Source organism: Dipodomys ordii, unplaced genomic scaffold, assembly GCF_000151885.1.
Source record: "Dipodomys ordii isolate 6190 unplaced genomic scaffold, Dord_2.0 Scaffold26, whole genome shotgun sequence".
Classification (NCBI taxonomy): Eukaryota; Metazoa; Chordata; class Mammalia; order Rodentia; family Heteromyidae; genus Dipodomys; species Dipodomys ordii.
The window spans coordinates 4,111,416-4,130,554 of NW_012267242.1; the positions used below are offsets into that span (position 1 = coordinate 4,111,416).

Here is a 19,139-nt window from a genome sequence, read left to right on the forward strand (position 1 = left end):
AATGCATAACAAAAATGTCTAATCTCTACCTTCTACTTATTATAATAGAAATAGAAAGAGACAGACATTCATTTTGAATTAGGACAAAACCTGTTGAGACAGATTATGTAAGTGAAAAAGAAAAAAATCACCATGGAGCAAAGGAAAATCATTACGACCAGGACAATCAATTAAAGGTCACACTATGCAGTGCTCATTTGAATTGCTCCTGAAGAAGTAAGCTAAGGATTGCATAAGTGGAAGCAAGCAATTCAATGTGAAGGAAAAAAATCACAGGTCCATGGCTAAAGAATATGAGATTTCTACCTCATGCAAACAAAAATTCACTTGAGAATTTTAGTGTATTTCCTTTAAAGAATATGAAGTTATTTTGTTCTACTTTATTTTTCCCTCCCAGGTGGGTCAGATATTGAATATCTAGACTTCTATAAGCCTGTTGTATGGTTTTGGATCCTTGTTGGGCTCGCTTACTTCGCTGCTGTCCTGAGCATGATTGGAGATTGGCTCCGTGTGATATCAAAAAAGACAAAGGAAGAGGTAAGAATTAGAAGTGTGCAAAACTGCACACTTCTATTTAGCTCATCAGAAAGCATTGCTTTTTTGTTTATTTGTGATATGGGAATTTGAACTCAGGGATTGCAATTGCTTGGGTGATGCTCTGCTATTTGAGCATGCCTCCTGCCTAGTTTTTTGGTGATTATTTTGGAGATATCATCTAGCAAACTTTTCTGCCATGTTGGTCTGAAACTATATTTGGATCTCCGCCTCCTAGCTTTAGCTAGTATTACAGCCATGAGTCACTGGTGCCAGGTCAGTAAGTGTTTAAATACTTGGATATTATTTAAATATTTTAATATTTGCATTTGGTATGACTTTATTCTGTAAGATAATGGAGAGATATATCAAATGGGTTGTAATTTATTCAACTAATTATGTGCTACATATGTCTGGAAACTAAGATTCATTTGTAATGAAAAGATGAATTTAAAATATTTTTTCCCATTTTTCTCTATTTCTTACTCTTTCCCTTTTTGTGTTCCTTTATTCACTCAAGAACACAAAGTGAATTTTATTCCATAAAGAAAAATGTAAGAGAAAACATTTGTGTCAAGGTGTCATAGTATTAAGTAGTGAGTTTTATAAAATATTGACTTTTTCTCTATTTGTTTCTTTTTCTTCTAAATATGTATACACATGTGTATATAGCTGCCCTCACATATTCTAAAGTCTTACACTTTATAGCCACTTTCCCCTAAGCATATGTTTCTGCTAGTCAGAAAAATGTCTTTTTACTTACTTCTACAGCTATCTATGTAGAAGTGAATACAGAATTTTAACACATGAGATTTTGAAAATGCCATTCTTTGGAAATCAAATTTTGATTCACTTACATGCCCAGACATGTTATTTGATTATGGTGGAGTAGTGTTTTCTGATAAATTCCACCCCCGTGTGTGTGTGTGTGTGTGTGTGTGTGTGTGTGTGTGTGTGTCTATATTTGGCTTCTAGGTCTTATTTCACTTTGCTGATTGCTTAAGAGAACAAAAAAATCTGTTAACATATACCCTATGATACTCATTGATTTCCTTTATTACCTTCTCAATTTCAGTATCTGCTGTTTATATATGGGTCAAAAGAGATCAGTACTAGATCTTTGATTATTGTGGCATAGATATACCAAAATGGATAGGATAGAATAAGATAAGAAGTTATAAAATTTTTCTTTATAAATATTGTCTTCATTTTCTTTGAAACTTAAAGAATACTTTTATTGCTGCTTAAGTTCTTTATTATAACCAACAAGAATGTAAGTTATCTAGCATTTCATCTAGCATTTCACCATGAGTAATTCACCTACTTTGTATGCATGTATTAATCTGCAACATAATTGTACTATAGCACCAATATTTTTATTATAAACAAATCATCAATGTGCTTATTATGCTAATATAAATTGTGTGAAAACTCTTGAATAGGATTTGAATAGATTTACCACAATCTCTGACTCGTTTTGTGGTGTGTGTGGGGTGTGTGTTCATGAGTTTGTGGATGTGTGTGTGTGTGTGTGTGTGTGTGTGTGTGTGTGTGAAGGATATAATTAAAACCAGCTAAATATTTTCTAGTCATCATCTTTAAGTATATGAACCAATGTGAGATATATATTTCATGCTTTCTATAACAATGAGGAGAGAAGGAGAGAACAGGAGACTGAGAGAGGAAGAAGAGAGTAGAGAGAGAGTACAGTTCTTCTGATTTCATGTGTACTTTTACAAATATTGTAATGGTAAGGGGAAAAGGAAATTGTAACAAAGAAATATTTTGGATAATATAGATAAAAGATGTTACAGCTTTACCATCCAGCCGTAAATTAGTTTACAAATGGATTTAAATACATATTTAATTTTTTAATAACAGAGTTGAACAAAACAAATCTGCAATGTGAAAACTAGTGAGAAAGTCAACTCATTATACACATATATAATATAAATATATTACATATATATACACATATGTACTCATCCTTCCATATACACTAAGATAGATCCCTGTCATAAAGATTAAAAGCCACAAGATATATATATACTGCTATCTTAGTAAAGTCTCTGGTAGTAGTATATTTGGATAAAATTTATTACTATTATCCTTTTTTATTTAAAGTAAATTTATATTATTACAAACCAAGACACCATGGTTTTAAGTGAATGCATCTTTCTACATAACTGGCTCATTAGATATAGAAAAGAAGTTCATGTGAGTAGTTCTGAGGGAACTCCATGACTCTGGACTCTGGACATGAGTGATTCCATGCCTGCTTAACACAAGAAGTAGGAAACATTTAATTTTGTTAACAAAGGGACATTGTGTTCAATTGTTAACAACGTGTACTTTCTAGCTTTGCCTCGGTAAGAAAGCAGCGCATGTGAGCAGAGGCCATGACCTTGACTTCACGTGAGCCCTTTGGAGCTCCAGCTGCTTTGGATAGCTGAACCAGTTGAAACATCACTTTTCATTTGAACAGATGTGAATTTTCTGATTTATAATGCAATTTAGAGAAATGCAGAATAGGATCACAAATTCAACAGAGAATGTGAGAAAAGAGAGAAAGGGAAGACAATTTATTAGCTCTCTGAAAATCACCAGAAGCAAATAATTTTTTTTCTCTAAATGACAAAACTGCTTGAGTATCGATAGCAGTGGGAAAAGAGATTATCTTCTCTGAAATAATTCATTGAAGTATTATAATTAAAACCAGCTACACATATTCTAGTTGTCATCCTCAAGTAGACGAGCCAACATTAGATATGTATTTCATACTTTCTATAACTCAGTTATTCTCAGTACATCAGTTTTTAAGAGCTTCCAGAATTTTCAGGAGCAACAGTTATTATTATGGTTGTTATGAGTCTGTTGCTGGTGATCAATCCTAGGGCTTTGTGCTTGCAAAATACATGCTCATCACCAAGATATACTTTCAGATCAGAAAGATTCTTTCCAGCTGTCAGGATTTTTGTTTATAATCTGGTCCTAGGGCTTGAACTCAGGGCCTGGGCACTGTCCTCGAGCTTATTTGGCTCAAGGCCAACACTCTACTACTTGAGCCATAGCACCACTTCTGGCCTTTTTGTGAGTAGTTTATTGGAGATAAGAGTCTCATGGACTGCCCAGGCTGGCTTCAAACCACGATCCTCAGATCTCAGCCTCCTGAGTAGCTAGGATTACAGATGTGAACTATCCGTGCCCGCCTCAGGTCTCTATTTTTATTCAAAAGTCAATCAGTTTAAACCTTATCAGTAAAATAGGAACATGAAAAGCTTATCATGTGGCATTATGTCATTTTTAATGTTAAAATGTGCTGTTTAAAATAAAGCATAATTTTAATGAAATGATGATGTTTAGAAGTAAGGAATTATATTGTTTTCTAGCTGTCTGAAATATTTCAAAAGTACATAATGACTTTGGACACCACCAGATTGTTTCCAAAGTGAGAAAAATAATTATAGCTAATTCACATTTCTCAGGGAAAGCAATAATGAGCTGAACAATTTTTCCCTGGAGATGTACACCATGTCTGAAATATCTGAAAAATGTTGGTTGACCTGTGATGTTTCAAAGTACATGTTTAAAAATATAACTAGTTGTCTTTTCTATCCCACCTTTTTCTGAGGAAATGGTGTTTTCACTGAGCAAATACAGCTTATTTGGGTATTTAGCCTCGTACAGTATAACTGATAGCCAAGGCAAATGTACAATGTAGACACAATTACAGCACACAACAGAAGATAAAGCCTGCATTTACTTAGGAGGCAAGCAGGGAACAGCACATGCACAGTGTTTGTAATGTCCCTGTGTACCTGTGACATTGGAATTGGAACTGAGGTGTCTGCTTGCTAGGCAGGTGCTCTTCCACCTGAGCTAGGCCTGTAGATGAAGGCTACATATCTGACTTTGTGGATGTTGCTTTGATTTCTAACGTATTACAGGGGAAGGAAAGTACTGGCCAGTACAAGATTCTTTTTTGTTGTTATTTCTTGTTATAATTGTATTCTTATTGCAATAAAAAGTAGATGAACTGACTATTCTAAGTAGGACTATAGATTTAGTATGTAGCAGTCAGAGGATGCAGGTATATATATATATATAGAGAGAGAGAGAGAGAGGCAGAGAGAGAGAATTGCCTTAATTAACAAACAGGCAACTGGAAAGGAAAATTAAAATAAAATGCAGCAATATTAGATTTAAATTTATTATTATTATTATTGCAGTACAAGGTTTCTGAACTGAGGGCCTGTGCTTGCTGAGGATTCACTTGTGGACCATGCCTCCAGCCCATTTTTTGCTTTGACTAATTTCATTAAGAGTCTCATGCTTTTCTCAAAGCCATCCTTAACCCCAGATCCTTCTATCTGTATCTCTTGTGTAGCTGTACAGTTTTTGATAGGGTCTCACTGTCTTTTTTTAATTTGGACTGGACTCAAACTACTGTCCTCCTATGTGCATCCCAAGTAGTTGGTTTACAGCTGTGAGCCGCTGTGCCCAGCCAAGACATCATTTCTTTTAAAGGAAATGCTGGCTTTCAGGATCCAGTACATGTCTACACTCTAGCTTAATTTTCTGGGCAGTCATTTCTACATTACCCCAAATCCTGAATTGTGAGTCCTAGTGGGTCTAATAGTATAAAGTTCTTTACAAGTCAAAATATATATTTAAAATACAGTAGGATTTTGAAAGACATTTCTTATAGAACACACTTTCATAGTGATTACAAAGTACACATAACTATACAGTGACTTTGTAGGGCTACGTAGCAGAAAGCGATAGAACCACCCATATGATTTGACTCATAGCCATCTTTTCACCTCTTTGCCCAAGTGCTCAGAGTCTTGGTCATATGTGTTGTCCTGCCCCTCCTCCTCTTCCTTGCTCCTCATAGTCATTAGAAACATGTGTTCATATCCAACCTAGTTACAGCATTGTATAATCAGAGAATGGCATACCAGGAGAAAGATATGTCAGTCCCAAAGGATGTTCAAAGAATGGAAGGTTGACCAATGCTCAACCTTGTAACTAAGTTGGTTTTAAAAGTTAAACTTTAATTAGCTTGCTAATTGTGTGATGGTATAGCTCAATGACATCTGGAAACCTAAAATTTTAACACACTTAAAGTGAAGGGAAATAATTTGTATAATCTCTTTTTTTAAAAAAAAAGATTGCATAAGTTACTTATTATTTTTTTAGGTTCATGCCTACAATCCTAGCTACTCACGAGGCTGAATTCTGAGTATTGTGGTTCTAAACCAGCCTGAGCAGGAAAGTCTCCAATTAATCACAGAAAAAAGCCAGAAATGGCACTGTGGCTCAAGTGGTAGAGTGCTAACCTTGAGCAAAAGGAGCTCTGAGACAATGCCCAGGCCCAGAATTTAAGCCCAGGACTGGCAAAAAGAAAAAAAAGGCATTCTGGAAGATCCCTTTTTTCAGATGTTAGGTTGAACCTTTTTTATTTATTAATTGTACCATTTTATGCTTCAAGTATTTTACCAGTGGTAACAGAAATGCAGAGTAATTTTTATGTTCATTTGTATGTAATTGGAAAATAAGTTAATAGCTCCTGCATCAAAGCACTTTATAATTTGTTTTATTTTCTTTAATTGCAAATCATTTTATGGGTTTAGTATAACAAAATCTATCTCTTTTGACTGTCTTGAAAGTATTGTCTGTTTTAAGACTTGGTGTTATTTACATTGGAAACTGTTTTGGGAATTTCTTCATCAAGCCCCAATGCATTATGTTTGCCTGATTCATAACTAAAATTAATTACATTTAACAAAAAATATCAAATATGGTAAGACCACAAGCATGTTTGTTTTCAAAGGGAAAGCAACAAATGGATTAGGTTTTCATTCTTCAACGTAGATGATGGTAAATGAATATGTATGATTGGTTGGGTGACGATGCCATTGTTGCAATTGGAATTATTTGATCACCTTTTACACCATATGTCAATGATTTATTTAGTGTCCATGGGTGACAGCTTTTGCTTCAAACTTGATTTGAACTAAGAGAACAGTCTCCAATGAATGGTGTATGTGGTGTCCATGTCTTTGAATGCATACATGCACACACTCATGCATACATACACACATGTACACCACACACATTCACATGTGCAGGATCATATCTGCATTATCATTTCTTCATGAAAAGTGCCAAGTATCAGTACCATTCATAGAATATGTTCAATTTTCTCCCCATCCAGATACATGCTAAGATCACATCTTTCTTCCTCTTGAGTCACATAAGCAAATCTGACCAATGATTTGTGGGAAGAATTGAGTGAGCAAAGGGGAAGATTTCATTGTTCATGTGCCTCACAGTCTCCATTGGGGGAGTGGATGCTGTCAGCCTGGGCCTCAGAAGCTACAATGAACAGAGATTCCCCTCTGGTTTAGGGATTTGTAGCAAGAGTGAGAAATTGGCCTCTGTTGCCTTAGGCCATTAAGATTAATGGGTGGTTTATTCTGTATTATAATCTTCATTGTGTTTTGGTAGTTAATGGATTGGTTGGCTATAATAATAATTTGGGTAATTTAAAAAGTTTGTGTGCTGTATCCTTGCTGATAATATAGTCCAAGGGAAGAACTAAGATGATAATGTTAGTTGGGATAATGAAGTTTTATGTGCTACCTTTATATGTAAGTCTTGAATTAGTTTCTAAATCTCTAGTGAACTTTGTTATATTATCTGCCTCTATCTAATTCGAGATTCACTAGTAGCTTTATTAAAATAGAAGCATCAAGATACAAATTGAGGTAAAATAGAGCAGCCTGCTTCTTAAGGAAGCTATACATAGTATGATTTAAATTAAACAGAGACCAGATATTCCTGTATGTGAAAGTCTGTTTCTGTGCTCAGCCTTTCTACCTCTGTGTCTAATTTCTTTCTGTCATTCAGATATGGCTCCAGGATACTAAATCTGTTTTATATGCAAAGTTTATGTTAAAAGAAATCTCAAACTGAAGTTCAGTTTTATAACACTAATGCAAATCACCAAAGTAATCATATACAAAAGAGCAGAATATTTCTTATATAATACTACTTGTGAAACTTAATGAGTTGAACTATATCATGTTGCTGACATTGGACTTTTTTTTGACCCCAGGAAGAATCTTTTCAAGCCAAGCAATTGTGGCTCATGCCTATAATCCTATTTACTCAGATGACTGAGATTTGAGGATTGAGGTTCAAGGCTAGCCTGGGAAAGAAAGTCCATTAGATAGTTATCTCTGATTAACTGTCAAAACGCTGAAAGCAGAGTGGTGGCTAATGTGGTAGAGTGCTAGTCTTGAGCAGAAAAGCTCAGGGAAAGCTCACAAGCCTTGAGTTCAAGCCCTAAGACTGGCAGAAAATAACAAACAACAACAAAAAAGAATGATAGTTTCCTGTGATCCAACCTATTCTTCAAAGAAGTGTATTTAGAAATGTTTACAAATGTTATCATTTTTTTAGTATAATATACCAGCTAGATTCTGGGTTATACATTAGACAAAATCATATTCAGTCAAACATGTATGGCTTAATTTTTATTCACTATTTGACTAAAACTGTACAATATGCTATTGGGATTATAGGCACACTCGAAGTGATGTGTCTTATCTCAACTTGAAGACAGAACAATATGCTTCACTCTCAAACTCCACAGTTCTCTCCCCATTAGATTTGTCTTCTGTTTCTTCAGAGACACTCCATTCTTCCCTCTGCTCACCTGGCCATTTCATAGCTCTTTCTTCTGTGCTGATACTCTCTCTGGAGCCATTGCATCCATCATAGATACAATTCATCTCTATTCCTCCTATAGCAGCTAATAGAAGACTGAACCAGCTTCCGACATTGTAGAGAGCTATGGGTAAGAATGACAGCACAGGAAAGGGATAAATCAGGCAGTGCAGGTCCTGAACCATCTTCTCAGCAGCTCCATCCTTGACTTCCCCTGCCCTCAGCCTTCTTCTTGCTGACCTATTGCAGTGCTCTGGTTATCACTACAAATCAGTTCGCCAGCTGGTTATTTCCTCTCCTGAGTGCAGAGGTCAAACCAGCTAATGACCAGACAGTGCAATGGTAATGTGCATATAAATACATTGTTCCCCAACACAGAGAACCCTTTAAATAATGAAAGGAGATCACATAGCGGAGCATGTCCTGGTTAGATGCTTGTAACTACACTGCTTCCTTTGGTAAGTTTGTTTTCAAGAGTTAGAGGTAGGTACTTGACTACATGTCATGATCAAGCAACAAACAACACAAAAAGATCACTGCAGTAGTCACTCTCACAAGCATGAGGTTCTATTTAGGAGCATAGATTCTAGCTCCCACCCTGAGCAACAGGCTGCTTACCTATCTTTTAAATGTCTTCTCATCTTGAATTTGAAAAGAAATAAAAGCTTCTCATGTCTTATAGCAGCTTTATATCTGTTATACGCAGTTACTCAAACCACTCCAAGTTTGCTGGTTTGGGGCCTTAGGGTACTAAGAATATTCTAAAGAATCTCTGTTATATGAGATATTGGGAAATCTTACATTACAAAGAAATCCATTTGCAATATGGGACACTCTGAGTCTAAATATGAAGACATTTTTCATGGAATTTCTCACAAATGCTAAGGTTTGTGTATCAGCGGCCCTCTCCATTTCCTAGTGGTTACTTTTGAGAAGGTAAGATATTTCTTTTAGAGAAGGCATTTTGATACATCAAATTGTGTTTTCAATCTTCACTTCTGTCCTTACTCTCATACTTTGAAAACCAGCTTGGGCAGAATTAGCCTAACTATAGATTCAGTTTAATAAGTGTTTTTTGTCTGATACATGCTTTACAAATACTAGCCAATGCAGCAAAAGCATATATAAGCCGGACAGGAGAAGAATTGCTTTCCTATTGTGAAACCACATGAGCTACAACATGAGAGATTTGAACTAATGGCAGATTCTTCTAAAGGCAAGATATCTGAGTACAGGAGAAATAAGAATTTCACTGACTCATGTTTCCATCCTCAGAGATGCAGAGCACCGGTGACTTCATACACAAGCCCCCATGGATGGGTTTCTTTGTTCATCCTAGTGTATTGTGTAGGTAGCCTACGTTGTGTGAGTCAATTAACTTGGTGATGTAACATGTTTGAGAGGTCCTTAGATTTGCCCATAAGAAGCATATAGGCCAGTGGACATATGCATTGATCTACTAAAAATTACTATAGCATAGATACTTTAATGGAGATAAAAGAAGGTGCTTTGTGTTTTGTAGTATACAGAAATAGAAACCAAGTCCAATAAAGTGAAATGGAAAAAAAAAGATGGCAGCACCTGACTTTGCTCTTTCTTTTCTGTTTTATACTCAATGTATCAACCAGTCTAGTAGATGTGTCTAGAATCCAGTCCTTTTTCATCTATTCTTTCCAGTACCATTAGGTCACACTGAATTACACCAGGAACTTCCTCATGCGTCCCTGGCTTTTACCTTTGGTCTAAACTCCATTCTCAACAAAGATGCCTGAATAGTCCCTTGAAATTGAGTCTGATTGTGTCACTTTGTTGCTTTTTTTTTTTGATGACTCTCTCTTAACTCAGAGTACAATTCATGCCTATAAAAATAGCATGTAAGGTTCTTCAGAACCCTTCCTTCATTCTTCTGGAATCTTCTCATACTCTTCTCTTTCTCCTCCTCCCTAGAATTTATATTTAATAAATATGGTACTTTGAGTATTTTTTCTCATTGTCTATCATGAGTCTTTTCATTCATTCCTAACTGCCAATCAAGGCAGAAATAATTTAGATTTATAGTTCTGTATTCCTGGTTCATTGACCCATTAATAGATTGATATTCTCTCTTTTTTTTGTCATGGGGCTTAAACTCAGGGCCTGGGAGCTGTCCCTGAGCTCTTTTGGCTTAAGGCCAGTACTTTATCACTTTGAGCCACAGTACCACTTCTAGTTTTCTGTTGGGTAATTGGAGATAAGAGTCTCATGGACTTTCCTGTCTGGATTGGCTTCAAACTTCTATCTTCAGATCTCAGCCTCCTGAGTAACTAAGATTATAGGCATGAGCCACCAGCTGATATTCTTGTATTTACTAAAATTCTAAGGTATTTTGTCTTGCAAAGCAACCAGATATGTGTGAACTATTAGAGATACCAGTAATTTGAAGAGATTTGGGGACTAGAGGAAAAACTTACCTAAAAGTTTGTACCCTCTACTATACAAACAGCACAAGTGACCAACTTGTACATCTAAAGGAAAAGAAGACAAGGAGACTAGTAAAAGGGAAATGTGGATGATTAATGGAATAGTTAAATGCCCTGAAAGTTGTATTATAAGCCTGGAGATACTAAAATGAAAAACAGGCAAGGAGTTCACCAATTTTACCCACTCTGGTTTAATAGAAGAGATAATGAGGGTATATTTATATTCATCAGTATAAAAATAACAAAAGAGTATACTGGCAAGGTCTCAGAGAAGTATATGCCATTGATTCTCCCTGAACCTTTTTACTTTCGCAGATATTCCTTGCTTCTTCTATACTGTATAGAATAAGATCCATACAATAACTAGAGCAAGCTATATAGAAATGTGTCACAGTTCAGTGGTCTGTTACATGGGTAGGGACAAAAATAGGTCAAATTATGTTTTCTAAGGCATGAAGTGATAGACTAAGTGCTAGATGTGAAAGAAAACTTGCCCAAGGAGATTGACAGTGGTAGTGAAGGGTGCCATGCCATTGTCTATCTTGGAAGAGCCCTTTCTTCTTATGTAGTTGGAGAGTAAGTGTTTTGGACAGCTCCCATGGCCACAGGCAGGGAGTAGCCATTATGTATCCATTGTGCTTCGGCCAGATACTATTGAGAAGCATTAGTTGAAAGCATACAGAGGGATATAGCTTGTTGACTTTCCATTCACAGTGGAAACTTTCCATATTCTGTGTTTATATTCAGAGGCTTTCCTTTTCCTTATACCCTAAGCCATCAGGAGATGTAGCTGGATAGGCTTGTATACACCAGCCTCTGAGTGTAAGCAGTCTCATTCTTGCAAGATGGGGAGTTAGCCCTGCCTTCCTGCCCCATCCACAGTATTTTCATCACGTCCTATTTTATTTCCTGTCTTTTCTTTTGGTTTCTTAGGCAGCCTCATTACAGTTTAGCCAAGCTAATGAAAATATAGCAACATGCTTGTTAGACAGAGCATGTTCCGCTTAGGGAACAGCATTTCTGTAGAACTAATTTGGAGGTGCTATATTTGGTTTGAGAAGGCAGCTGTGAGCATTTGCTCTAAGTGCCTGAACATTTTACATTATTAGCCCCTCTTTGCTACTTTTCCGTGTCAAAATAGGATGGAGAACATTTCTGGTTTTGCATTATTTTCCGAAAACACATGACTACTTTTATTTTTAATTCACATTTCTGACTATTCCTGAAAGGTTTTTTTTTTTGGTGCAGTTATAAAAAGTCAAAAACATGGTTCATTGTATTCTGATTCAAAGTTGACAATGAAAGGCATTTTATGACCTAGTACTTTAAAAAGTAATCACAAATACACAATACTTATTTATCTGTTAATGATGTACAATAATAGAGACTATTACAGAATAATGTAATATAGAGAGCAAGGTTATAATATTAACATATATACAATGTTACTGCCTATAACATTTATGTAAAATACACTATATATATTTAAATATAGCTGTATAATTTGTGTAATTCCAATGGAAAGATATTACAAGGTACGAAATGCAGACCACCACATAAGATTTTCCAATAAACTTCAATAAAAAGTAAAATAAAAGCCCAAGTAAAGTTATTTTTATATTTTCTTAAATACATGTGTCCAAATTATTATCATTGTGATATAATCTTCTTGTGTAAATTTTTAGTACTCGAAAAAATGATCAGGAAGACATTTTATTTTTATACAGTTTCAAAAATATAGTGGACTGTACACTTCAAGTACATCTCTTAGCAGAATGGCCACATTGGAAGGGCCACGGTAATGGTGGCCACTGAAGTTGGCTACCCAGCTACAGACTGAGATCAGAATCTCTGGCAGTAATTTGTCTTACACAACACTCCTCCTTCTGGGCTAAAGACATGACATAGATTGCATTTTCCTCCTAGAAATTTCATTGTCTTTAATCAACATCATTTGAAGGAGTAAGCAAGAAAATGAAAGACGAGCCATGAAGACAGTGAAAGGAATGTATAGATTCACGTCACTCACTTTCTCCCCCATCTGAAGTTAAGCCTTAGATAATACCTTTGTGCTTCCTGTTTCTAAGCCTGCAATTTGTCCAGTGTGTATAAATGAGCTCTCACATCGAGAACTGTAGAGGATTTCTGTGACGGTTGACCACCCATACCACTGCCGTGGCATATGTGCGAGTCTATTTTCAAGAAGAATTCCTGGAAGCAATTTCTCCTTTAAAAGAAGTTGGAAGAATTTTTTTCCTGAGTCTGCTTAGATCACATGCATATTTTCTTCAGCATTACACTTTGCAAAATTTAAACATGAAAAATATATTTTTAAACCAATAGAGCATATATTCAGAGTTAAATGAATTAACTTCTGAAAACAACAACAAAGAGCCATGAAATTAAGACTTGTTCTTTTCTCACTTATTATTCACTTCTTGTCTTCCTTTTTACACTCCTAAATTCTCCAGCTGCTCATCTATAATTTATACCAACACTATTCTGGTAATACACTTGATCAGAGACTGATTTAGCCAGGAAAGAAATAATTTTTCCCATGACTTTCACAGAAAAAAATAATATATGGTAATGCTTGGAATAGAACTTCCAATCTGCTTCTTTTTAATGCTTACAAAAAGTACTTCTTGACCTTAAAATTTTAAATAATCTCCTTTGTCTTTCAAAGTATATTTTTGAACATTGATATGTTTGATTTACATATTCTTACAGTCTTAGAGTAAATACTTCAAACGCAAAATAGTTGATTTCAAGTATCAGTTTGAAAAACATTGGATTGAGGATTCAATTTTTCACTGCTCTATTTGATAACCTGCAATGACTACTCTAATAGGAAATATGATAGGGAAAAACCAGTAGCTGTAATACACTGATCTAGTAGTATGATGTCCAAGTCAAGAGGAAATTCATAGGGTGCTGGGAGACCACAGAAGCAATGTTGTACAGGGGACTGTTTGAATAATGAAGGAAGAAGTCAAAAGGGGACCACTTTACTAATTCATGGATAGACCAAGTGTCTATAAGCCTCTGTACAGTTATAGTACAAGATAGTAGAGGTAAAACATCTAGAAACAGTAGAGTTGTTATCAGAGAGTACATCCAGGATACCAGAATGTGAATATTTAACTAATGTAAGGGTACTGTGCCAAGAATGCTTGTGGGTAGAGCTTGAGAAGGCAGTGAGCCATTCATATGGAGATGGAAATGACCATGGCTGTGTGACTAAGAAAGGAAACATTTTATAAACCACCCACTTAGTTATCATTTCAAATTTAGCACCACATACATGGGACCTGATACCCCACTCCAGTAGTGTCCTATTTAGACATCCCAGTTCTAAGTCCATCATGTAGACCATACTAAAACCATTTTAAGTCTTTGATACCTTCTTCAACTTCACCTGCATGGCTCATACATCATGAGTTCTGCTGACTCCATGACTAAGACATGTACAAATGTTTACTTCTACACTCTAGCCCCACACCACCACTTTGATTCTGTATCAGCTCTACCATTTTAGTCTGCCTAATCCACCACTGCAGTATCTTAACTACATGTACTGCTTCTAAATGTCCCATCCATCCATCCACCTAGCCATCCATGCACCATCCATCCATGCATTCATTCATTTCTTTTCTCCAGTGGTTTAAAGATTTTTACTATGAATTATTATTCATAAAAAATGTAGCTTTTGTCCAGGTGCTGGTGGCTCATGCCTGTAATCCTAACTACTCAGGAGGCTGAGAACTGAGGATGATGGTTCAAAGCCAGCCCAGGCAGGAAATATATGTAGCTTTTGAACCTGGGCCACCATTACATATTTATTAATGTGCTACAGTGATAATGCTGATGTGTTCCTGTGCTAAAATGTTTGCTGTATACTTAAAATGGGTGCAAAAAAAACAATGTGAAAAGATGAACAAAGATGAAATAGTTTGTAAATTAATTAATTATATTTATCAATACTGCAAAACTTTTTGTTTAGCTCTCACTAAAATTAATAATAGCAATATGATTTGTATGCTTTTTTGTTCTGTTTTGTTTTGTTTTTCATAATAGGTGGATTTAACACCTGTTACTGCAAATCTTCATTATGAGAAGTAACATTTTTCACAACCAATTCTAATGGGCTTCTGAATCATGATATTCTTTGACAGTCATGGCATTCTTGCAATGTTCAATGTTTTTTTCCTCTCTAGTATCAAGCCTGTGACAATCCTAAATTGATTTGATTCCTTGTAGATTGATTTGACATTGGTTTTAAGCACTTACAATAGATCTATGATATGCTTGGTGAGTGGTCTCCAAAAAAGCATACAGAACGATCATTTCAAAATCAATTTCTTTGACTGTTCTACCACTTTTAAAATTGAAGCCTCCATTTATAAGCAGCAATGTTGAATTTGTGTCATGTGCCAGGCCAGCAGTTCTTAACATTTATTGAACCACATACTCTTTGAGAATTAATTAAGAATTGTGGTTGCAACTGGGTTCCTCTCAGTTTCATCTTCCCAATGGAGAAATCAGTGTTCTGTTCACTCCCCCCGATGCTCTGGTACATTCAAGCAATACCCTGGCTTGGATACTTGGTGAGCTTATAGGAATAGCCAGACAGAGCTTACAGAGTAACTGTGTAGGAATCTACCTTGTCCATAGGTTGTAAAGCTCCTTGAAGGTAGTAACACCCCATTACACAAAGAAGAGAAACTTTAAAGTGAACAAGTGACACTGGACCAGAGCTCCCATCCTCCTGACCTACATATAGCAACAACCTATATACTAGAAAATGCAAGATATTTCAGATTGGTTTTTCTTTGAGTGATGCCAAGGTTTGGGCTGATTTCCTTAATATACATATGTATATGTATAAGTATATGTATATGTATATTTGGCTTTTGATTACTTAGGTATAATTCCAGTCCAGTAGTGAGAAATCACATCTCAACCTTGTTACTACACAATCCTACTTGAGAATTGAGAATATTCAGCTGAAAGACTACCAGTGATTAAAGCTTCCAACCAATGACTTGGCATCAGTTGCCCAAATCCTCATGTAGGAATACAAAAAAATGTGAAATAACAAGATTTTAGGACTCCATCACAGTAGCACACATCCATGATGATGAAATGGATGAAATAAAAAACAAGAAATTCAAAAGAATGATTGTAAGGACAATGAACAACATTTAAAAGGTTATAAATAGACACCTGAGTGAATTTCAAGAGAATATAAGTAACAGCTGAGCAAAATAAGGAAGACCAAACAGGAGATGCAGGAGGAAATCAATAAAAATATGAAGCTCCCATTAAAAAAAGATCAAGTGGAAATGAAAAACTCAATAAATCAAATATAAAACACAGCTGAAAGTCTCACCAATAGACTAAACCAAATGAAAAACAGAATATCAGGCTTAAGAACACAGTACAGGAATTAGAGCATTCAGATAAAGAAAAAATGATATGAAAGTATGTCTGGCACATACAAGATGGGACACCTTTGTAAGACAAAAACTATGAATGATGGGTATAGAAGAATGAGAAGTACAATCTAAACAGATAGAAACCATTCAACAAAATAATGGCAAAACATACCCAAATCTTGTAAGAGAAGTGGTCATTCAAATACAAGAGGCTTTTAGAACTCCATGTGGATAGGATCAGAAAACCTCTCCAAGTCATATTTTAGTTAAACCATTAACAATATAGAACAAGCAAAGTATATTAAAAGCTGAGAGAAGTCCCATGTCATGTATAAAGACTGCCTCATCATAAGAACTTACTTCACAAGAGAAATTCTAAAAGCAAGGAAGGGCATAGAATGATGTATTTCAAGCCCTAAAGAGATTGCCAAAGTAAACTACTATATCTAGGAAAGCTATCCCCTCATAACTGGAAAAGAAACACACTGTTCAATGATAAAAACTAAATTAATTTATCACTACTAAGACATTTCTGCATCAGATATTTAAAGGAATCTCACAAACAGAAGTGGAAGATAAATGCTGTCAATATACAGGGAAGAAAAAATCTCAATCGACAAGTAAATAAACAAATGAGGATTAGGAAAGAAACACTAAAACAAAATGACAAATCTTGCTACAAATTTTTCCATAACTCTGAATGTTACTAGCTTCATTTCTCTAATCAAAAGACACAGACTGGGGCTCAATACCAGTGGTTTAACCCTTTAATTGTACTTACTCAGGAAACAGATTAGTGTGAAGCCCTAAAGTTCAAACCCAAGTACTGCCAAAACAAACAAACAAGACACTGACTGCTCATTTGGATCATAAACAAGACCCAATCGTTGGTTGCCTACAAGAAATGCACCTCACTATCAAAATTTAACATAGCCTTCAAATGAAAGGACAGAATAAGATATTCTAAACAACAGAGCCCAAAAGCAAGCAAAAGTAGCTGTATGCATATATGACAACTCAGAATTCAAACCAAAATTAATCATATAAGACAAAGAAGGTCACTTTATATTAATAAAGCAAACAGTCCTTTAAGATGGTATGACAGCTGTAACTTACATATATATCAAATGCCAGTACACCCAATTTTGGACAAAAAGCAATCACAGTGGTGATGTTGCTTAGGCATGTGCCCTACTCACTTTTTGCCTGGACTCTCCTGGACCATAAGTGTCCTAATTATGCTGCCCACCACAGCCAGAATGACGCACCCATGCCTCAATGTCTAGATTTTGTTGTAGTAGTTGTTGACATGGGTCTTAATGAACATTTTTGTCTGGGTCTACTGGGAGCCACAATCCTTCTAACTTTATATGCATAGCTGAGATGATAGGCATGAACCACTGTGCCAATCTATTGGTTGAGAGAGTATCTTGGAAACACTTTTTCCAGGCTGTGCTTAACTCATATGGATCATCCAGACTCCCCCCTGAAATATGTAGAGTTTCTGCATTGTCTTGACAGTTAAATGAGTTACTATGACTCAATCTTGTTTCTGTGTGGAATTTTATTTAAAAATCACACAAATTACTTTTATTGCTTCATGAATTTTAATATCCCAATCATTACAATGCAATGAGATTTTTTTTAAGGTGGGTGGGCTCCATCAGGTCAATTCCAGAGTGATGGAGAGAATTTCAAGGATATTCCCTATTAGAAAAGATTTAGTGCCATTGTACTTAATCTTACACATTATGTTAGCACCTGTGGCATTAAGAAGACCAAGCATTAGTGCCTAAAAATAGTTCAGGTTAAAGAGACTTTATAAATATTGCATTTATTTCTTGAAAACCAGAGGGGGGAAATCACATACAGTTTTATCAAGATAATGTGACATTTAAGAAATCATTACAGATTTTTTAAAAACCCAATTGGAAAAGAGAACAATTTATATTGTTCCTTTTAACAATGCATTTCAAAGATACAATGAAATGTCAATTCCTTAGCAAATGAATGTGTTAATTGTAAGGAATTATAGTCCAACAACCACTGAAAATGGAATGTAAAGTAGGCTTCCAATTATTTTTATAAATTTAACCATGGGTGTTTTCAACTCAGGTAGCTCCTTTTAATATTCAACTTTCCTCAAAGCATTAAGGTACATAAGGGCTAAGGTATGAACACGGGGTTTAGTTCCATCTATCCTGCCTCTCCAACAAAATTAGATCGAATGAAAACATCCCTATCATTTGATCCATTGTTTCCAACTATAGTAATAATTAGTATACATGAGCAAAGATATAGGTACGGGAATATTCACTGAAGTATTGTTTCTGATAACCCACACATAAGACAGACAGACAGACGAAAGAAAGAAGGAAAGAAAAAGAAAGAAAGAAAGGGGAAAAGGAAGAAGTAATAGAGAAAGAGAAAGAAGGAAAGGAAGCATGGAAGGAAGGAAGGAAGAACAGAAATGAAGGACAAAAGAAAGAGAAAGGGGGAAAAGAAATGGAAGGAAGGAGAGAGGGAAGGAGGGAAGGAAGGCACAAAGGAATCAAGGAAGGAAGGTCTCACTCAAATATTCATCAATAGGGGAGTGCTTAAATGATGCCTGTCCATCATCCCAGGGAATGCTAAGCAGCTGATTAAAACTATGAGAGAATAATGAATACTAACATGTAAAGAATAATAACTAAGAAATTAGACAAATAACTAAGAAAAAAGACAAAACTTCCATTTTCAAAACCAGGTGCTTAATATATGACCATTTTTTGAAAAAATGTTTATGATATCAAAGATGGAAGAGGAAGAAAGACTGAGAAAATAGCAATATGTGTGCATACAACTATTGATTATGGGGCCAATTTCTTTTCTGTAACCTTCCAAAGAGAATTATGAAACATGGACTGCAAAGGATATTGAGTTTTTGAAATACATTCACTGGACATTGTGGTTAGATGTATGCTGTGGAGAT

General features: G+C 35.5%; 1 protein-coding gene across 3 annotated transcripts in view; it reads left to right on the forward strand.

Annotated features, from left to right (window-relative positions):
• Positions 1-19,139, forward strand: part of Kcnk2 (potassium channel, two pore domain subfamily K, member 2) — a 167,400-nt gene that overhangs the window by 146,157 nt on the left and 2,104 nt on the right. For all 3 annotated transcript variants that reach the window (XM_013015127.1, XM_013015126.1, XM_013015128.1), the window contains one exon: positions 398-537. In XM_013015127.1, coding sequence (XP_012870581.1) covers positions 398-537 — 140 coding nt within the window. The remainder of the gene's footprint in view (positions 1-397; positions 538-19,139) is intronic.